Source organism: Diadema antillarum, unplaced genomic scaffold (assembly GCF_040938485.1).
Source record: "Diadema antillarum isolate AM-2024a unplaced genomic scaffold, OU_Dant_1.0 seq00001894_RagTag, whole genome shotgun sequence".
Lineage (NCBI taxonomy): Eukaryota > Metazoa > Echinodermata > Echinoidea > Diadematoida > Diadematidae > Diadema > Diadema antillarum.
In genome coordinates, this window is record NW_027272560.1 from 178,815 (window position 1) to 198,980 (window position 20,166).

General features: G+C 39.1%; 1 protein-coding gene across 1 annotated transcript; it reads left to right on the plus strand.

Annotated features, from left to right (window-relative positions):
- Positions 1-1,154: 1,154 nt before the first annotated feature.
- On the plus strand, positions 1,155-18,401 carry LOC139713019 (mRNA-capping enzyme-like). Its single transcript, XM_071624797.1, has 15 exons — positions 1,155-1,209; positions 2,263-2,476; positions 2,721-2,885; positions 5,170-5,309; positions 6,266-6,360; positions 7,136-7,230; positions 8,942-9,043; positions 10,263-10,389; positions 11,603-11,674; positions 12,797-12,961; positions 13,959-14,030; positions 15,082-15,182; positions 15,851-15,917; positions 16,738-16,864; positions 18,166-18,401. Exons 1-15 carry the CDS (start codon positions 1,155-1,157, stop codon positions 18,399-18,401), a joined length of 1,833 nt encoding a protein of 610 aa, XP_071480898.1.
- The last annotated feature ends 1,765 nt before the right edge of the window (positions 18,402-20,166 follow it).

Sequence of the window (20,166 nt, forward strand, 5' to 3'; positions counted from 1 at the left end):
CATCTTCACATCCCCAAGAAGAATGCAAAACCACTGCGCATAGTCTCATGTGTGAAATGTTTGTCCTGTATGCACAATGCAGCAAATAGAGGGGTTTCGGTTTTGATGTAGTGTCGATGTGTTGGACACCTATTATACATGTACTATGTGCAGCGGTGTATAGACCTGTCTAAAACTACAAGTCGGAATCTTACCTAGCCATACGTTAACAAGTAAGGCATAAAGCAACCGCACTAAGGTTCAACCTCCCATGCCCAGGTTCGACCATGCGCAAAAGCACATATTATGTTTCTATATGCAGCTGATGGTTGAATTTTGGATGGCGTTATGGTGGAAACATTGGCAGCTTGCTTTATCTAGTGCTACAATCCGAAAATATTATTATCCCATTAGAACTTTTATGTCAAAATCGTGAAATTGGCCCCACTGCAGTGTGTGTATACCTGTGCGTTAGCAAGCAAGGTTAGGTTTAGGGTTAGGTTAGGGTTGTATTTATGGTTAAATTGGCCATTAAATTAGTTGAGGGACATTCGGAAGTCCTTGCGAGAATAAACGGTTGAAGAAAAGATGATATGCTGTGGAAATCTGCCCCTGTATCAATCTCGCGTAAACGCCATCTGAGGGCCGCATTCACGAGTATTATACTGTGGAAGAAAGCCCCACTGCCGTGCTTATATACCGCTCGACGCCACACGGTGGGGCTGAATTCACGAGTGACAGGCATGCCACCGTAGTATTGCATGCAGTGGTGGGGCCTATTACACGAGTATGCCACTCTTACGAGGACTCCTAGTATAATCTTGAATAAGGAACTGAAGTGCATACAAGATGTACAATCAAAAACATGACAGTGACAATGTACTGTAGGTGCTGTAAACTTACTAGCAGACGGAATTACTTTATAGGTATCTAGATCTATAAAGTTGTGCCCATAAATAATTTGACCACAACGCCATCCAAAATTCAACCGCCCGCTACATGTAGAAACCTATACTATGCTTTTGTGGACGGTCGAATCTTGGCACACTTTGTCATTGTCAATGTGGAAACTATTCTAGTGGTAATGATGACTACAACTTTGTATGGTGCAAAGTAAAGTGCAAGGTGAAAGAATACTTTATCATGTCCATTGTTGTCTCTCTACAGAAGAAGCCATGGCTATCCCGGAACGATGGTTGAATTGTCCTCGCAAAGGGACGCTTATCGCCGGTAGGCACATTATTCTTATTCTTCATCATCTTCTTTCAATGAAGAACAGACCACCATGTGGTGTATCAGTACACTAGTGTGTTATATACAAGTTTACATGAAGTAGTTGAGTCGTGCACTGCGTATTGGCAAGACCAGCTGTTACACCAAGGTATATGTACTTCTTCAGTGATGCCGAGCAGAGTGGTCCACTTCCCAATTTTCTGAGGAGCATTAATACCACTGATGAATTGACTGATTGTTGATTTTTTGAAACACGAGGAAAGAGAGGTTAGATGCACCAAGGGTTACTGTTCTAGAAGTACAGTAGGTTGGATATTAGACAACTTTGAATATTCAACTTTACAAATGTATGTGTAATTTTGGAATTGGCATTGCAATTTTAAAGGTGTTTTTATGTCGGCTCTGTTGATTTTCTCCTTTTTTTTTGTTGAATTTTCTCATGGAGTTACTCTTCCAGATAGATCTAATGTTTGAAAGCATAGAAATTAGCAAAAGTGGTGCTTTCATGTGTTTATTTATGCCCATGTTTCTTTTGTGTGACGTTAATTTTCACCATCAGTTATCAGGCATATATATGTCTAGTATATTCAAATATGCACATAGGCCCACAGCTGTCAACCCTATTATTGATAAAAGAAGATACACATAGCAGTAGCATTTTTGATAATTTGAAGTACAAGCTACAAAAGAAGTGTCTTCAGTGAGTATTTCACCAAGGTTGAGGAAAATCTAATAATCCATTCTTACTGCTTGTTTTTGACTTTTAAATCCAATGCTTGCTACGGCACAATATAGAGTGAGTCCTAAATTGCTTTAATTAGCATAGAGCTTCAAAGCCCCTTTCCTAAAAAAGTTTGAATTATTACCACTGCATCTACTAACAACTCATTTTTGCTGATTCATACACCATTCTAAAGCTGAGAATCTCTTCTTTCAACATCTGATCTACACTGAGAAATTTGATTATTCTCACCATGGAAAAGTTTTGTGATGTAACGCAACATGTTGTGTGAAGATATCTGAAGATTATACATCTCGATTGCCATGCAGGAAAGTTCCTCCCATTCAAGACTCCGCTGGGCCCAAAGTACAATGACCAAATTCCAGAGGAGAACCGCTTTGACGTCCCGATGCTCTTTGCCTACATGGCGTCTCGCCAGGTCACCCTGGGCATGGTCATTGACCTCACAAATACCACCCGATTCTACGACAAGGAGGAGATCGAGAAGAACGGTGCTGTGCACTTCAAGCTCCAGTGTAAAGGGTGAGTGTTACAATAGAGGACATAGCAAGCATGTAGATGGTTTGTTACATTTGCAAGCAACGATCACATTCTTGATGCTTTCTGACTCATAGACAAATTTCCAAATTAAGTTGGAGCTGCTGTAACAGTGGTTACTGTAAAAGTGGAAATTTTCACAGTGTGAAATTTTGATATTTTGATAATGTCCACGATGTGGAATATGAATAATATCATTTCACTTCATTTCATTTACACCATTTACTAGACATGGGGCCTTCCCCACAATAGAGCAGACAAGTCTATTTATCAAAGTGTGCAGCAACTTTGTGGAGAAGAATCCGGACAAGATCATCGGTGTCCACTGCACTCATGGCTTCAATCGCACCGGCTTCCTCATCTGCGCCTACCTGGTGGAAAATCTGGATTGGGGGTGAGTATTACAATCAAGAACTTTCATTGTCTCCTAGCATTTGAACTCTTTGTGTGCCAACAGTGTAAACTCCCTGTGTACCACATTACTCCGAGACTGTATTGCATGAGCACTTTGGGGAAGCAGTCTTATTTTTTTAGATATGATATATGGGTATACAATAGCCCCATGCATTCCCTAGCAATGTGCATGTTAAATTTATTAAATGGCATTGACAAATTAAGTATTGTATTGATAAACAAAAGACATAAACAATAGCAGCTTTTCATGTAAAAATATGCTTCACCTCTCCCACTTTAATCATTGTGGTCTGTTTTGCTTTTACGCCACAAGTTTCACAAGGCCATTCACAATGAGTGAACTGGAATCTGCAATGAAGTCTATGAAAAACAACAAGGCTGCAGGTCTTGATGATGTCCTAGTGGAACAGATCAAACACTTCGGGCCAGGTGCACGCAGATGGCTTCTTGATATGGTCAACGAATGTGTTAAGTCCAACAAGATCCCAAAGATGTGGAGGAAAGCAAAAGTCATTGCTCTACTGAAACCTGGCAAAGACCCTGCCATCCCTAAGAGCTATAGGCCGATATCCCTACTCTGCCACATGTACAAGCTGTTTGAACGCCTCCTCCTGAACCGCATAGCATTGTTTGTTGATGATCACCTTATCCCGGAGCAGGCGGGTTTCAGACCGGGAAAATCATGTACAGGACAACTACTGAACCTCACGCAGTACATCGAGGATGGTTTTGAGAACAGAAAAATCACTGGTGCTGCCTTTGTCGATCTTTCTGCAGCATACGACACAGTCAATCACCGTATCCTTGCCAAGAAACTGTATGAGATGACCTCAGATGTTAGACTCACAAAGTTGATCTGCAACATGCTATCAAACCGCAGATTCTTCGTAGACCTTGGTGGTAGAAAGAGTAGATGGAGGACACAGAAGAACGGACTTCCTCAAGGGAGTGTGCTTGCCCCTTTGTTGTTTAACATCTACACAAACGATCAACCTACTCAACCAGACACTAGACGCTTCCTCTATGCTGATGACCTTTGCATTGCATCTCAAAAGGACACCTTCGAAGAAGTAGAGGACTCCCTCTCCAGTGCACTGGACTTACTCATTCCCTACTATGCCAACAACCATCTAAGAGCTAACCCAGACAAAACACAAATCAGTGTGTTTCATCTTAAGAATAGGGAAGCCAGCCGTCAACTACGGATTAGTTGGTATGGGAAACGCCTGCAACATGTATCCAAGCCAGTCTACCTGGGGGTGACACTTGACAGGTCCCTCACTTTCAAGGAACACATCATTAAGACCAAGGCAAAGGTGGCATCAAGGAATAGTATCCTCCGAAAGCTCACTTATACGAAGTGGGGTGCTGACGGGAAGACGGTACGTACAACAGCACTGGCTTTATGCTACCCTACAGCTGAGTATGCGTCACCTGTCTGGAGTAGATCAGCTCATGCCACTAAGATTGACACTGTTCTAAACTCTTCATGTCGTGCTATTACTGGTTGCCTAAAGCCCACAAAGGTTGAAGACCTCTACCTACTGAGTGGGATTGCTCCTCCAAGCATCCGTAGGACCGTTGCATCCCAGAAGGAAAAGCTGAAGCAAGAAAATGACCCTCGCCATCCTCTCTTCAATCATGATCATTCAAGAAAGAGGCTAAAATCCAGGCGCAGCTTCATGCATTCTGTAAAGGCCCTGAACAAAAGCCCTGACAAGCAGCGTGTATCCATGTGGATTGAACGTCTTACCCATACACCGCATACAGTGTCTACTACCGGCCCTAAGGAAACTACACCATCAGGTGCCAGTGAGGCATGGCCTTTCTGGTCTTGCTGCAATCGCCTAAGAAGTGCTGTCGGCCGCTGCAAATCTAACCTAGCAAAGTGGGGGTATAGTGAGAATGATGACACCACCTGCCTGTGTGGAGAGGAGCAGACTATGCAACATCTCCTGGTCTGTCCACTTCTACCAGAGCCTTGCACAAAGGAGGATTTGGCAGCTCTAACGCCCTGTGCCAGGCAGTGCATCCAACATTGGACTGGACGAATCTAACGTTCCTTTCTGCGTAGTGACTCGAGAAGAAGAAGAAGAAGAAGAAGTTTTGCTTTTCATCACCGACATTTACAAGAATTAATATACTTGTCAAATGCACACATTGCAGCTAATTTCAGTCCAAGTTCATGTCCAAAGGTAGGGGCACGATAAGGACTGTGGCATTCATTTGGCTCTCTTTCTCTTTCCTTCATTTTCTCTGAGCAGTGTTGATGCTGCTGTCACCTTGTTCTCCCAGGGCAGACCACCAGGTATCTACAAGGGGGATTACATCCAGGAACTCTTTAATCGCTATGGCGACATACAAGAAGCCCCGCCTCCTCCAGACCTGCCTGACTGGTGTGTCGGTGAGAAAATGCAATTTTTCCTTCTATTGTCATCTCAGTTTCTTCCAATGACTTACAGTATTTACAAAGGTCATCTTTAAGGATTTTGCTTGCTGGGGTTTGATGAGTGTTTTCTGAGCTACACGTACCTGTCATGTCTGCAGTAATAGCAATACCATTGCTTGTTATATTATGCAAATAGTAAACTGTGTCATATCTATCAGTGAATTGTTCATTCAATTCTCACCAATCTGTGGAGCTCTATACAATTTAGATCATATACATGCATTTTGATGGTCCTAAAAGCACAGAAGACAAATTTGCATCCATAAGTTATCATTTTTGAATAGTGACAAATATGCTTTATCATTCAATTTCAGTATGTATTGAAAATGAGAATTGAAAGTTAAGTGACCATGGAATTGGTTTGTGGAATTGTCATTGAATTGTTCATTAACATTTTGTGTTTAGTGATACTTATGACTCGTATTTTAGTGCAAAGACAATACCATGAAGTGAATAAGTGTTTCCAGCGTAAAGTGACAGCAATAATGTGAATGCAGTGAGAGTATGAAAGAGTTCCAAGTCCTTTGCACTGCATGTCTTCATGTGTAATGTGCAGAAAGTTTTGCAGTTCGTCCTGACATGAATTACTGTGATCGGAATTTGCTGTATTCAAAATATGTGTTTGTGTGCATCACTCCCCTTTCAATACCAGTGTCTGTATCAGCTCATAGTGTTTTTCATGCATTCAAACTGTCTCCTTTACAATGTAATTCTTTGTGCAATTCAGTCTTTTGACTGCGAGATGTGAGTACCTCAGTAAAAATTACCATTCATGTATTGTATCTAGTATATGCCAGTACAAAAACCAAGCAAGAAATGACAGTTAACATTGAATGCCCTGTGCCAAGTTTGTTTTTTTTTCGAATGAAGTTGCTGAATGGAGACACTTTTTTGTGATTATGGTCCACTAGGTGCTGATGACAGAGATGATGATGATGGCGGAAGCTCTGGGAACAATAAGGGTGGAGGCAGGAATAAGAACAAGCGAAGTGGATCTGACAAACAGGTTTGAAGTCAACCATATACAGAGCTTGTTTTGAAGCTACAGAGTCACCCTTCTTTTAGTGTTGAGGACCCTGTTTTTATACATTGTAGTTGCTATGCATATTCACTTTTCTCACTGTGTCTTGAGCATATTAGTTATGTGGAATTGGCGCATCATAAGTACCCTGTATTTTTATTATAATGATAATTATTGTCGTTTTTGTTGTGTTGATGATGATGACAATAATGATGATGATGATGAAATTTTTGCAAATTTTAGATTTTCTTGGTTCAAAAACAGTTGCAGTCAAATTTATAAACAGTTTTTCTTCTCACAAAAAAAGTTTGAATATCATTGTCTCATACAGTCTTTGTTAAAGCACAGAAATCTTGAACATGTTCAAAATTATGTTGCAACTGGAAAACCGTTTGTGAAAATGAAAAGGGTTTGCCAACTTGATTGCAACTGTTTCTGAACCCTGACAAAACCTACAATTTGCTGCATTCACAAACATTCACCAGTCAGTGAGATACTTAAAGATTTACCACCCAAACTTGCTGTCATGAGAATGATAGTGATTCCATTGTTTAAGACTCTGCTCCAAGAGGGCAAACTACTGGATCAAAACAAAAACAAAAAAACAATCACAATGGGCTTTCTTTACTTTTTTTTCCCACCCTACATGGTTGCACTAATCTGCAACCAGCTTGTGAATAAATCTATGAAACTTGTCTGTGTTGATAAGTCTTGTGCGACATTTTCCAACCTGTGATCATAATTTCACTTTACTCTGCAGTTCATGGAAGGCGTGGAGGGTGTTACCGTGGTGACGGACTTCCAGAAGGCGAACCACCTGAGGAGGAAAGTGGAGAAAATGGTGGGATGGAACAGGTAAGCCCCAAAACACAGATCTCCTCCCTTTTCCACCTGTCTCCCAGTATTCAGATATCTGTCCCTATCAGCAAGGAAAGCACTTCAGTGTGCATGCTGATTGGCAAGAAAAGTACATACTGTGAGAGTGGAAATATTTTGCGGTGTGAAAATTTTTGTGCATTTCACGTGACCAGAAACTAGGGCGAAAATCAGAGCATGCTGATATTTTTGCTTTTCATATGTACCACCATAATTGTAATGTCTTGATCCCACAGAATTTAAAATATGTGACATTCATCTTACTCTGCAGAGCACGAAAAATTATTATAAAATGGGTTCAAGAATGTAGCCAATAGGAAGCGCTGAAATGAGACACACCTCCTTCCTTTACTTCAGTACAATTGCACTGCCTGTAATCCTATGGTAGATTGCCGATCGTCTGTGCGCGCGGCGGCTCCTTTGATGAATTGCGCTTTGCATGCATACGCGCTGTCAATCCTGTAAACAACTTCTAGTTCGGGCTGCTGGCCCGGCGGCCTGTCTTCCCTTGTGCATAACATGTGTGGCGTACGTACGTAAGCTATACGTACACTTTGTACAGTACAGTAGACCAAGCGTTATGGGACCGGATGCGTACATGGAGTCACTTTGAAGAGCAAATCCAACGATTTAGCAGGTTAATTCTCACGCCGTTTTCAGAGTATGTTGTCTAGTAGGCCTATATGAGGAGTCTATATCAAGTCTTTAAGGTAAAGGGTGCATATTCTATGTAAAATAAGTAAGTTTTCATGCGGGAACTTAGTGTCCGGAAACCCAACCCCCCATTATACTTAATGTGCGGGACTTCCGCGAGTGCGACGTGCGTAAATGTTTGGGACGAACATCTTCGGACGTCTTGACCCACAAAGGTACGTGAAAAACGCTGAAAAATGATGTTAGTTTTCGAATTTTCGACCCATTTTATAAAACAAATGATGCACAGGATTATTTCATGGCGTTAGTGGAGGCGTAGCTCACTCTCGGGTATTTACAATGTAGTGCAACATGCACTCGGCTTCGCCTCGTGCATGTTTCACAATATTGTAAATACCCTCGAGTGCACCACGCCTACACTAACACACTCTATCCTGTGCATCATTTGTATACTAGCACACTAGTCCACTTTTACAGTGGACAGTGTAGGGAAATATTGGTATGTTGTGGTCAAACAAAAATGGTACTTGCAGCCCAGAGGCTGAATTACTTGCAATTTATGTACATGTACATACTATACATAACAATTTTCAAAAGCAATTTTGCACATTTCCTTTGCTAATTATTTTACCTGATTATATCAAATTTCTCTGAGTACACAATGCCGATGTAATTACTGTCTTCCACTAACTTGTCACTTGTTTGATTTTTTTTTTCTGTCTGTACTATACTTCATGACTTTTTAAAGTTTTTTTTTTTTGTGTTCGTGTGTAAAGATTATTTCATGTTTTTTAGTGGCATTCTTTTCATTGTATGATTTCTATGTTTTGTTATCATTTCACGGCCTTGCTGAAAACAGCTGATAGCTGATAGCAAGCTTTGTGCCGTGGTTGAATGAATAAACACAACTCTCAACAACAATTCTGCACATTAAACATGAAGAGGACCAATATGGGCCTACTACATTATTTACAAAAAAATTCTATTTTAAAATGTACAATGTTAAATACCTGTATTTTGCCTCTTTCGTCCGAAGACAAGAGTTTCCAGGCAGTCAGCCGGTGTCCATGGACAGAAAGAATGTGAATTTCCTCAAGGACAAGTACTACTGGGTGAGCTGGAAAGCTGATGGAATCAGGTGAGTCATAAACTCATTTAGCTCCATCAAGTGTAGTTCCAAAATCTGACAAAGTAAAGTGGGCATACCAACTGTGTACCACACACTGCTCTTGACAGCTGCTATTGATGATTGTCACATCAGATTGTTCGACCGTGGTATTTAACCTGTTGAAGACTAGCCCCGAGTACACTCAGGCAGGTGTCTATGGGAATTATGTGTTATCACAAAATCAGCTTGTCTTCAAAGGGTTTTTGTTGGTACTGGATGCTTTTAGGAGTACTAAAGTTTGTTGCTGGGGATGAATGTATAAATTACAAGCAAACCTACAAGCACAACCTTACACACATTTGTCTGCTGGGTTCCTCTTTGATCTGTACATACTGTTCTGTGTACCCCACAAGTTGGTTCCTGTTACCAACAGGCTTGACAACATAGAGCCTGTCCACTGTGCCATATTGTTCTCCATACTCCAAATGGTAGCCTACATGTCGAATTGAATAGGGACACATGCACTCACAAATGTATTGCAAGACTGATAGTCAGTGTTTAAAGGATAATGCCTCCAATGATAGTCAATGAATACACTGTACTATCCTCAGTCATGACTTAATAATACTCAAGTAATCTTTCAGCTCAGAAGCAGATATGTACAATAAAAAGTTGTATAGGAATATGAGTTATTGATACTGTAAATCATCTATGTGATTTGAGATGAAGAAAAATTGTGTACTGGCATGCTACTGATCAAGACTCAAATTGCCAAGATCCTGACACTCTTTTTCAGAGCACATGGAGAAAAAATCTTAACTGGCCACTGCAAATGATGTAATGGTTACTGTATACACCATATATTTAGAGAATCTAAATTTTCGTGAATCGGGACTTCCCGACAATTTCGCAAGTGGTTAAATTTGTGACTATGGAGTATGGTACTGAATGGAGAAATGTATATGAGCCTTTCACACTCATGTCGGGATCCGAGTCAAAATTTTTGCGTGTCTTTAAATTTGTGAATAGCACCCGACTCGCAAAAATAAAAACCTCATGAAAGATTTGGTGTATACATTACTTACTTCAACCTTTAGGAAGTTATTGTTAGGTTTGTCTGGCTAATGTTAAAAATGAATGTGATATGCTGTGCGATTAACATATTGTGATATCAATTGCGTCAAACTGGCACCAACATTTTTGTCTAAGAAATGTTGGTCTCTTTGCTTCCTCTCCCTGTCACGGTAAGGTACATGATGCTGATTGATGGACCAGGGGAGGTGTATCTCTTCGATCGTGACCATGTCGTCTTCGCTGCTCCCCAGCTGTCCTTCCCTAATCGCAAAGGACCCCATAGAGACACACTAGTTGATGGGGTGAGCAAATTCCTCTGATTATTATTGTTTTATTTATTCATTATTTTTTTTTGTGGGGGAGGCCAGATTTACTGCAGGGTTTCACATGCACCTCAGCTAGATTAATAGGGTGGCTATGGCACATTTATAAGGACCTCAAATATCGAAAAAAACTCGTTTGAACTGGAAACTGAACTTCTTGTTTTTAAATGTGTTAATTATTTTGGAGTCAAAGCTTTCTGGTTTTACTAGTGTTTGTGGCAAGTCCAGCATTGACCAGAGATGCATTTACACAATCAGAGTATTGGTATTTACTTTCCTATTGGAGTGGTAAGGTGCTATTCAAAAGAGACACTGGATGCTGCTTTTCTTTTCCCAGCTTTGTTGTAATTTGATGCATTGTCTACTGTATCATTATTGTTCTCAAAGACAAAAAAAAACAAAAAAAAACAAAGCAAAACAAAACAACAACAACAAAAACAAAATGCATGCCTTTAGTGACTTGACTCACAGTGTTTGGCTCGGCAAGAAACTATGAAATTGTGAGTGAATATGATTATGAATTGTTTTACTTTCATGTTTTGCTTGATGGTGTCCAATCTATTTCAAAATTTCTTTGCCACATGCTGTACCTAATTCAAGACTCACTTTCACACTGTCTAGAGATTATCATGTAATGTTCAAGCTTTTAGCCTTGACACTATTCACACTATTTTGAAATGTCTCATGTATTCCTATTAGGTAAACATAGACTCGCCCTCCCACCATGCAAAAGAGATGATCATTTATTTTGTTTTAATGTCATATTCATATAAAATGCGATAGTCTTCACACTATGTCAAACTATCTTGCCAAATGTTGTAGATATTAAAGCAAGACTCGTCCCATTCTGTGCAAGTGATGGAACATCTAATCTGTTATATACTGAATAAACTGTTACTTTCGCGAGGGTTCAATTTTCGTGAATTTTGTGAATCACAGGTGGGGCGCGAATTCAACAACACACTAAAATTCTCCATGCGCTGGGGTAATAGTGCTTTAACGTTAGTGTCGTCATTAATTTGTGAAAACAACACCCTGCGAAAATGTCTATGACCTCCTTTGTGAAAATGTATGTACGCAAAAATAATAGCGTATACAGTAGGTCCTCGATCTCAACTGTGTTCACACTATATTCCGAATGTCCAGCTATGAACTGTATGTAAAATGAGACTCGCCTTCCCATGCCATACAGGAGATGATCATTGATGTGGTGAATGGAAAATCTCACGCCAGGTACCTCATATATGACATCATCAAATACTGGGTAAGTTTACTCTATCGCTTTAATAACGGGTGATCCCTCTACACACCACCTTTCTTTCTGTGTCTCCTCCACCTTGTCTGTTGATCCCTTCTTCCCTCTACACATCCTCCTTCGACATCCTCCTATAGAGTCTGAAATATCCATTCATAGACTTTGCACAGGCCTGTCCTCTAGGTTGCTAGGGGCAACAGATGAATTGATTTGCTAGCTGTGTCTGACATGGCCTGTGTATTTGTTATAGTGGTCTGAACAGAGAATCCAACCCCAGACATCTAGATCTGGATATTCTCCTGCCTGCACCCCCAAGCAATCTCATTATCTGATGAAACAATACAACAGTATTGAATATTACCCCCCAGCAAACTGAACAAAGCTTTGTCATAAAATTTACTTCACAGCAAAGCTTGCAATTTTCTCTACAACTTTGCTGTGCTGTATTTCTAGCATTTGTTTGCTTCTATAAAAAATAACCTGGCTCTGTGTTTAGCGCTGCTGCATTGCAGTTTAAAAATAATGTGGCACACAGGGATTTTACACCATGGCACAAAAAAAGAACAACCCAACAACAACAGTTGCTGCAAAATTCCAATTTCCATTAATCTGGTATTCTATTCCTAGGAATATTTGTTCTCGCAATAGCCTGTCTTCATTTGACTTTTGAGAGATTTTTGAAAACACACCTTTTAGCAAATCACACATAGTCAATCTATCAAATGATTTGTCTAAGGGTATTTTGTTTTGTTTTGTTGTGTTTGTTTGTTTTCCGTCCGTGTTTACATGTTGTACTTAAGTCACTTGATGATTTTGTGCATACATTTATAGAAGGGAATTTACTTTACAAGGCCTTTTTGGCTTTATTCAAGTTCTCTTGTTTCATTTTCAGTTATATGTAAGTGATTGATTAATACAGTACTGTATTGTAGTATTCAATACTGTTGTATTACTTTATCAGAAAATGAAATTGATAAACAGATTGAATTGAATCGAAAAATGCTTGTCAATAAATGATGCATTTATGTGTGTTCTTGATGAACAAGACATGATCATAAACATATGAATGTAGAAATGGAAATCACACAATTTTTGTTGGATATTCCATCTTCATTTGCCCTCACCTCTTAGGGCAAGCCGGTCGGAGGATGCGACTTTGGTTGGAGGAGGAAGTGTATCCATGACGAAATCATTGTCCCCCGGGAGGCGGAGCTCCAGAGGGGGACCATTGACCGCTCGCAGGAACCCTTCGGCATTCGGGAGAAGCCCTTCTGGGACATCACCTCGGCCAAGAAGGTGAGTCAGCCCTCCTCCAGCCCAGCGTCAGGGGGATTAGGGACGGGGGATTAGAGGATTTATGGGGATCAGCACAATCCTACAGCTTGTACAGCAAAAAATTTACTCTATGGAAACCTAGCTGTCGAGTTTTGGATGATTAACCCTTTGAGTACCCAGCCATATATCTTGACTTGCCAAGCCTTTTCATCAATCTTCAGTGAGCCAACCATACTTGATCTTGTTTACAGATTATCAAGTCCACTCAACAGAGATGCCAACTTTTACTTTTTTGCAGTATTTCGGTTTTATATGTAAAAAAAATTGCAGATTTTATGGAAAATACTATCATTCGCCATTATCATAAAATACTACACATGTCTATTGCAGAACAGGTAAAAATACTGTTTTCCCACCAAAAAATACATTTTTTTCAGCCCTCATAATACTGCTATGTTGTACAGTTGTCTCCCATCATAACAAAGTCCTCAGGACCTACAGTTTTGTTTCGTTATATTGAAATTTTAACCAAACAAGTTAACAGTAAAGAATATAGAACGGATAATGTTGGGGTCTGGATGTTTATCTGGTAACCGGAATTTTGTTATAACAGTGTTTGTAATTATGGGAGTGCACTGTTGAATAAGGTTGGCCTCCCTGACTCGGGTGTAGAAATCTCTCTTAGTCCATCGGGAAAGTCATGGTGACAGTATATAGACATAAGGCGGATTAGGCAATCTCAATTCATTGGCAAATTACATGTACACTGTAGCTTCTAGACATCTGCAAACATAGTGTATGTGTAAGCACACAGGCTATACAAAAGTGTATGTACAAGTATACAAAAAAAAGCATTCGATTGATTTCTTTGATGTGCATGATGCAAATTTGCATTTTTATTTCTTTTCTCACATTGTACATAATGAACAGGCACATTGTAGTGTAAGTGTGATGTATATTACTTGTCATTATGGCAATAATATTATTGTTAATCATGATTTTCTTTTCTTTTTTTAAGATTCTGGATGGCAGCTTCAGCAAAGAGTTGATGCACGAGACAGATGGACTCATCTTCCAGCCGCATAACGACGTAAGTCACTCCTTCTCAAATCTCGTTCCTTCCATCTTCTCTCTTCCAGCCTCGCATAACCAGAATAGACCTTTACGTGCCGAATGGAGGCTCGTATAATTTACCATTTGCAGATGAAATAAAAATCCAGCAGTAGTGCTTCAAAATAGGTCTAAAATGTGAGTTAGGGATAGACACAACCAATGTAACAATTTGAACCAGTATAATCGATGTTAAGTATTGTTAAATATACAAAATCTGAACAATAGTTATATAATAACAATGTTTCCAGACTAAACTTTCTACAGTTATGGCTTAATGAGAAAAATAGTGATATCTCCTTATATTTTAGGCTTTATTGCAAAATGTTATATGGTACGATGTTTTGTGATACAACTGATCTAAACATATGCATCAAAAGTGATATCTTGAACATCTTTAAAATCACTGCTCCCAAAGGTAAACAGGACCTTTAACTTGGCAAGCTTTGTCATCAGTATATCAGTAATTCCCCCAAACCTGACCATGTTGTAAACTTCATGGCAAGCCTTCTCGGGTGTAGCAATGTGCATCAGTCTAGTAGAAAGGCCATGGTGATGCAAACTTGATTACGGGGAGTAGGTAATATCTATTTATTGACAATCTACCTGTACCAGTTGTAGTAAGAGACATTTCCTTCAATATTGCAATGTCAAACAGCTCACATGATTTTATTACTGTGACATTGTCATGTTACATTCACTGCCATATTGAACCTGGTGCTTCAACTTTCAGAGGGTTTATAGCACAAGTGAATAGAAAGATAGTGCATGCTGTAATGAAGATGATATTGATCATGTTTATAATAACAAGTCATGAAGTTGGAAATAATGATGATAAGTTTAATTATGACATTCAGTACTATAATCATTTGTAGCGCAACCATGAGAAGTTTGCTGATGAATGGTAAATTTGAACAAAGTGGATTTGAATTCTGTGCAGTTTTTGATAGATGCTCTGTGACAGACAGAAATCCAAAGACATTGATAATAATAATTGTGTAACATGGACAGTCCTTGTCATGTCGTTACAGCCGTACATCCCAGGTCGCTGTGACATCATCTTGAAGTGGAAGCCTCCCAGTATGAATTCAGTTGACTTCAGGTTGAAAATCACTACTGTTAGGGCAGAAGGGTATGTATCACTTGTTTCCCTTAAAAAACAACAACAACAAAACAACCTCCCAAACAAAAAATCAACCAAACAAACAAAGTATATGTTAGCCAAAAATGCCAAATTTTGGTACGTGTGTGCTCGCCCATTTTATAGGGGATTCCTTAGAATCACATTGAACAGGCAATCAAAAATTTCAGATGACTAGATTTTGAATTTTAGATTAATAAAACTGAGTTGAGGTCAGCAGTTGTATGTGATCTACTGTATTGTTTGTATGATTTTACTTGGCCGACTGCAATGATTTGAACATGGAACGGCATTTGATATTGAATTCGAGTTCAATCGCGTGAGCAGAGAAAACTAGGCAAGACCAATGACATTGCTCATCTGTTTTTATACTGCAAATTGATTTCACCTCAAACAACAATTTTAGCTGTAGTTTCATCAAAGATTATGTGTCCACATTCAAAAGAGTGTCGGATTTGTAATGATATGAGATGACATTGTACTATCAAGATAGTATGAAGTGGAACACAGATGCATGTTGCCTTGGGAGTGAAATTATTTTAACCATGCATTGTCACATGTTGTGCTTGGGCAGTCTGTATGTTTTGTTCTGTTTTTTTTTTCCCCTAGATCAAAGTGTACAGACAATGTGTGTGATGTCTTGTTGTATGTCTTTGCAGGTGTATACCGGAGACATGTGGCCTCTTGTTTGTTGGTGGACAGCAGCAGCCCTTTGGACAGATGAAGGTGAGAAAATGAACCAAAGGCAGTCACAAAAATATGGTGATAATGATAATAAATAACACTTATATAGCGCTTTTGGTAAATACTGATATTTCTAAGCGCATTATACGGAAAAATATTAAATTGAAAAACAGCATTATATTTAATATTTTTTCCCTTAAATCACCTTCATTTTTTTTTTTTGGTCATTTCTGATGTCCTTGTATGTTCTCATTGAGACATTTTGTTGGACTAATGCTGAATATTACCAGAGTGTGCTTCTGTGAGAGCTTTGTTCAAATTGTATGTTGTGTGCACGAATGCATGATTTAATCACTGGAAATACCACAGCCCTCAGATGTTACGGAATCATCTGCAATCATTGTAATTAAGAGTAGGCTGATCATGTCAGCTGTTAGTTGTTAAAAAGAAAGAAGAAGCCGGACAAGGGTGGGAGGGAGGGAGGAGGAGGAGGAGGAGGAAAAGTGATGTGATTGAACACATTGATTTCTGTTCATTCAAGATGATGGCAAATTATCTGATGCTGATAAATCTCCTTCCAATTTTAGAAGAAGAAGAAATGATGTGAATGAACACCAAGTTGATTTCATTCAAGATGATGGCAAATTATCCGAAGATGATGAATCTCCTTCCAATTTTCACAAAGGGATTTCAAACATGGATATAACCATGTAACCAAAGCTTGCAGTGGCTCAATTGTTTCAGAGTTGCTGACCAAATTCTCTCATTTACCTTCCCAACTAAAGCTTCTTCTCTCCCTCTACTGTCCTTTGTCATCAGAATATTGATCTTTTAAAAATATCTTTTTGTTATTGTTGAGCAGATAACCAAAGAGTTGAAGCAGTATGACAACAAGATCATCGAGTGTACCTACGATCCCAAGAAGGGTTGGATCTTCATGAGGGAACGAACGGACAAGAGTTTCCCTAATGGCTACAAGACAGCAGTGGGTAGGTTTAAACCTTTCCTTTTTCCCCCCTTTACCAAGTTTGGTGGGTTTTTTTTTATTCTTCAACCAATATATTAAACAAAGATAAGATTTAAATGAAAATTTCATTGTGTCGCAATTTGATTTTGAAATGTATACTTAGTATGTGCTGTTTTCACATTTATTTTTCCCAAAAAAAATAATGCCGTTCTTAAGATTTTTTGTTGTTGTACATCCATGTGTATTTCAATTTATTGAGGTTAGCAATCCTGTCTTACTGAGAATTCATTCTTGTTATAACAAAATTCGTCAGGCTTGAAGCTCCCCATTGTAACATGATTTGTCCTGTATTTCCAAAAACCGTCCACAAAAGTGATAAGAAAGCTGGCCTCCAGTTTGAGCAATTTTTACCACAATCTGTTTTGAGGTGCAAGTGCAGTTTAGATTCACTTTGAGCAAGCACTTTATCACAATAGATCTAGTCATATCATTGTGGTATTATGCTTAATGAACTGAATGAATACAAAACAAAACGAAAACATTTTGGGTCTGAAATAATGCCAGGAGGTTGCCGAGATATCAAACTCTTTGATTGAAAAAAAAATATACAGTATATTTCTACTTTTTCTTTTTCTGAGCTGAATCAGCTAATACTGTAAAAGTGGATATTTTCGCGTTACTAATTTTTCGCGCTTGGCCGGGTAAGAAGGGTTTTGCATGTTTTTAATTCCGCGGAATCAAGACATCACGCACAGGAACATATGGCAAGCAAAATATTCACATGCTTTTATTTTCGCGCTAGTTTCTGATTGCGCGAAATGCGCAAAAATTTCAACACCGCGAAAATGTCCACTTTTACAGTAATGCAGGTATCTGAGCTTTGATATCAGCAGATTTTCATGTTGAAGGGGAAATAAAATTTGTCTGTGGAACTATGGAACAGAATCCCAAATGACATTAATCATGCAAATACCATCAAAAAGTTCAAAAACTCCTTGAAAACTTACCTGTTTAAAAAAGACAATGGCCTAGGCAGCACTTTATTGTTTCTGTAATAATCTTTTCCCATTTTTCTTTTTTCCCCTCTTAAGTGCATAGAGACCTTTGCCAAAGTTATTATGCGCTTTATGAGGATGATAGTAATAATGAAGCATGTAATACACAATTGTCTTCCTGGTTGCTCATTGGAATGCTCTTGCTTTAATCTGTGAATGCAAACAGCCCAGGTGTCATTTTGAAGGTTACAATTCTGAACTGATTATTTCTCTATTTATTGACTTTGTTCACCAAGAATATATATATATTTTTTGTTTTGTTAATCAGCTGTGTGCCAGAGCATCACTAACCCTGTGACAAAGGAATTCCTGATGGGCTTCATCGACAACAAGGCAATCAAGCCCACCAGCAGCAAACGATCCGCAGAGGGGGGCCACCAGAAAGCGGGGATGCCGCCCCCAAAGCAGGCGCGAGGAGATGCCCACCACCAACCCTCCCACTCCCAGGCCAGCGGGCCAGGCAGGCCGTCCGGCTCGCTTATGCCCCCACCAGCACCGCGCTGAAGGAGGAAGAGAGGGAAAGTTGTGCAAAGTCTACTGTAGCAAGGAATGTAAGCCATGGACCCTTGGCAAAGACTGATGACTGGAATTTTTTTATTATCATTATTATTTTCTATCTTTTTTTTTTTTTGCCAGCAGACTGGTGTTGCTGCCTCTGAAAGCCATTGACTGGCCGAGCCTGTATCTGAATAAGACCGAGTAAGAATTAACCCATGGACTCCCATAGCGCACATTGTGATAGGAACCTGTGAGTATAATCTCGCCGCATGCGAGAAAAGGGCATTTGCCCACACCAAATGACTCAATTGGTCAGCCTTCTCAGCAGTGCATGGTACAAATTTAAGCTTGAACTTTATAGCTCCCTTAAAGCTCATTGTTGTACAGTGCACTCCTGTTATAACGAAATGCTTGGGACCGGCAGTTTTCTTTCGTTATAGCGAAATTTCGTTATAACCGAACAAATACAATATATATAACGAAAACAAGGAAACCACGCATATGTCATATTTTGTTTGTTGAATACGCATCATACACTGGAAAGCTATGTGAAATGGGATGGTACCTTTTTAATTACGTTTGAATATTACATTTAAAAGAGAGCATAAAGTTGTTTGTATTGTCACGCATGTATAGAAAATGACGGTTTACGATTCAGTTACAGTTCGATATTCCAAAGGTTCGTTTCTTACTAAAGACCGTTACTCCGAAGGCTCCTTATTCCGAAGTCTCGCCATTCCTGGGTTTCCGAAGGTTTGTTCATTTGAAGCTTCACTCCTCCGAAGATTCGCTATGAATTCCGAAAGTTAATAATTTAGATATAAATATATTATTCGTTTTCCGAAGGTTCGTTGATCGGAAAATGAAATGAGGTTCGTCATTCTGAAGGTTTGTAAATCAAGAAATGAGAAAGGATCACTATTCCGAAGGTTCGTTGTTCAGAAGGTTTTTCAATCCGAAAATGAAATAAAGTTCATTATTCCGAAGGTTTGTTAATTAAAAAAAAATGAGAAAGGTTAGTTATTTCGAAGTTTCACTTATCTTAAGATGATTATAAGGTTTGCAATTCCTAAGTTTTGGTTGTGGACTCACTTTTTTCACTTTTGGATTAAACGAAACGTGTTTTTAATGTTCCGATTAATGAATGTTTGGAATTCCTATTATTTTCGGACTAACGAACCGTCGTAATAAGAACCATATTTCTTTGTCAGATTAACGAACCTTATTAATAACGAACCTTTGGAATAACGCCAGAATGTTTGTAATAACAAACCCTATTTCATATCCAAACTAATGGAAATTTAGGTGTATCAGAATCTGTGTGTTTTGTAATAAAGAACCTTCGGAACACTAAAACGAACCTTATTTAATTTCAGATTATTGAAAAATAATGCAAGTTCCCCTCGTAAACTGTGCGTGACATACGGAACGAACACATCTTGATGTGAAGCATTCACCCATGCAGAGACGCTAAATGCTTGTTCCGCTACGTATTTTTGGAGGTGATCCGCATTTCGTTATAACGGAGCCAATTTCGGGTGTTTCTTTGTCAGTGGCGCCCGGAAAAGACTTCGTTATAACGAAAATTTCGCTGTGACTGTGTTCGTTATGAGCGAATTTTGTACCAAAGACTTTAATGGCGATAATTTTGCGACCAGAAGTTTTACTTCGTTATAACAAAATTTCGTTATAACCGTGTTGGTTGTAACAGGAGTGCACTGTACAAATTTCTCTTCTTGTTGGATTAGATGCCTCCTCTACCCCCATTCTT

What these genes read in the sequence shown, in the direction of transcription:
- LOC139713019 (XM_071624797.1), top strand. Translation starts at nt 1,155, where the DNA reads ATGGCTATCCCGGAACGATGGTTGAATTGTCCTCGCAAAGGGACGCTT. An exon ending in GAAGTGGATCTGACAAACAG is followed by an intron (nt 6,361 to 7,135) that starts GTTTGAAGTCAA and finishes TTTACTCTGCAG; the next exon opens with TTCATGGAAGGCGTGGAGGG. An exon ending in AAAATGGTGGGATGGAACAG is followed by an intron (nt 7,231 to 8,941) that starts GTAAGCCCCAAA and finishes TTTCGTCCGAAG; the next exon opens with ACAAGAGTTTCCAGGCAGTC.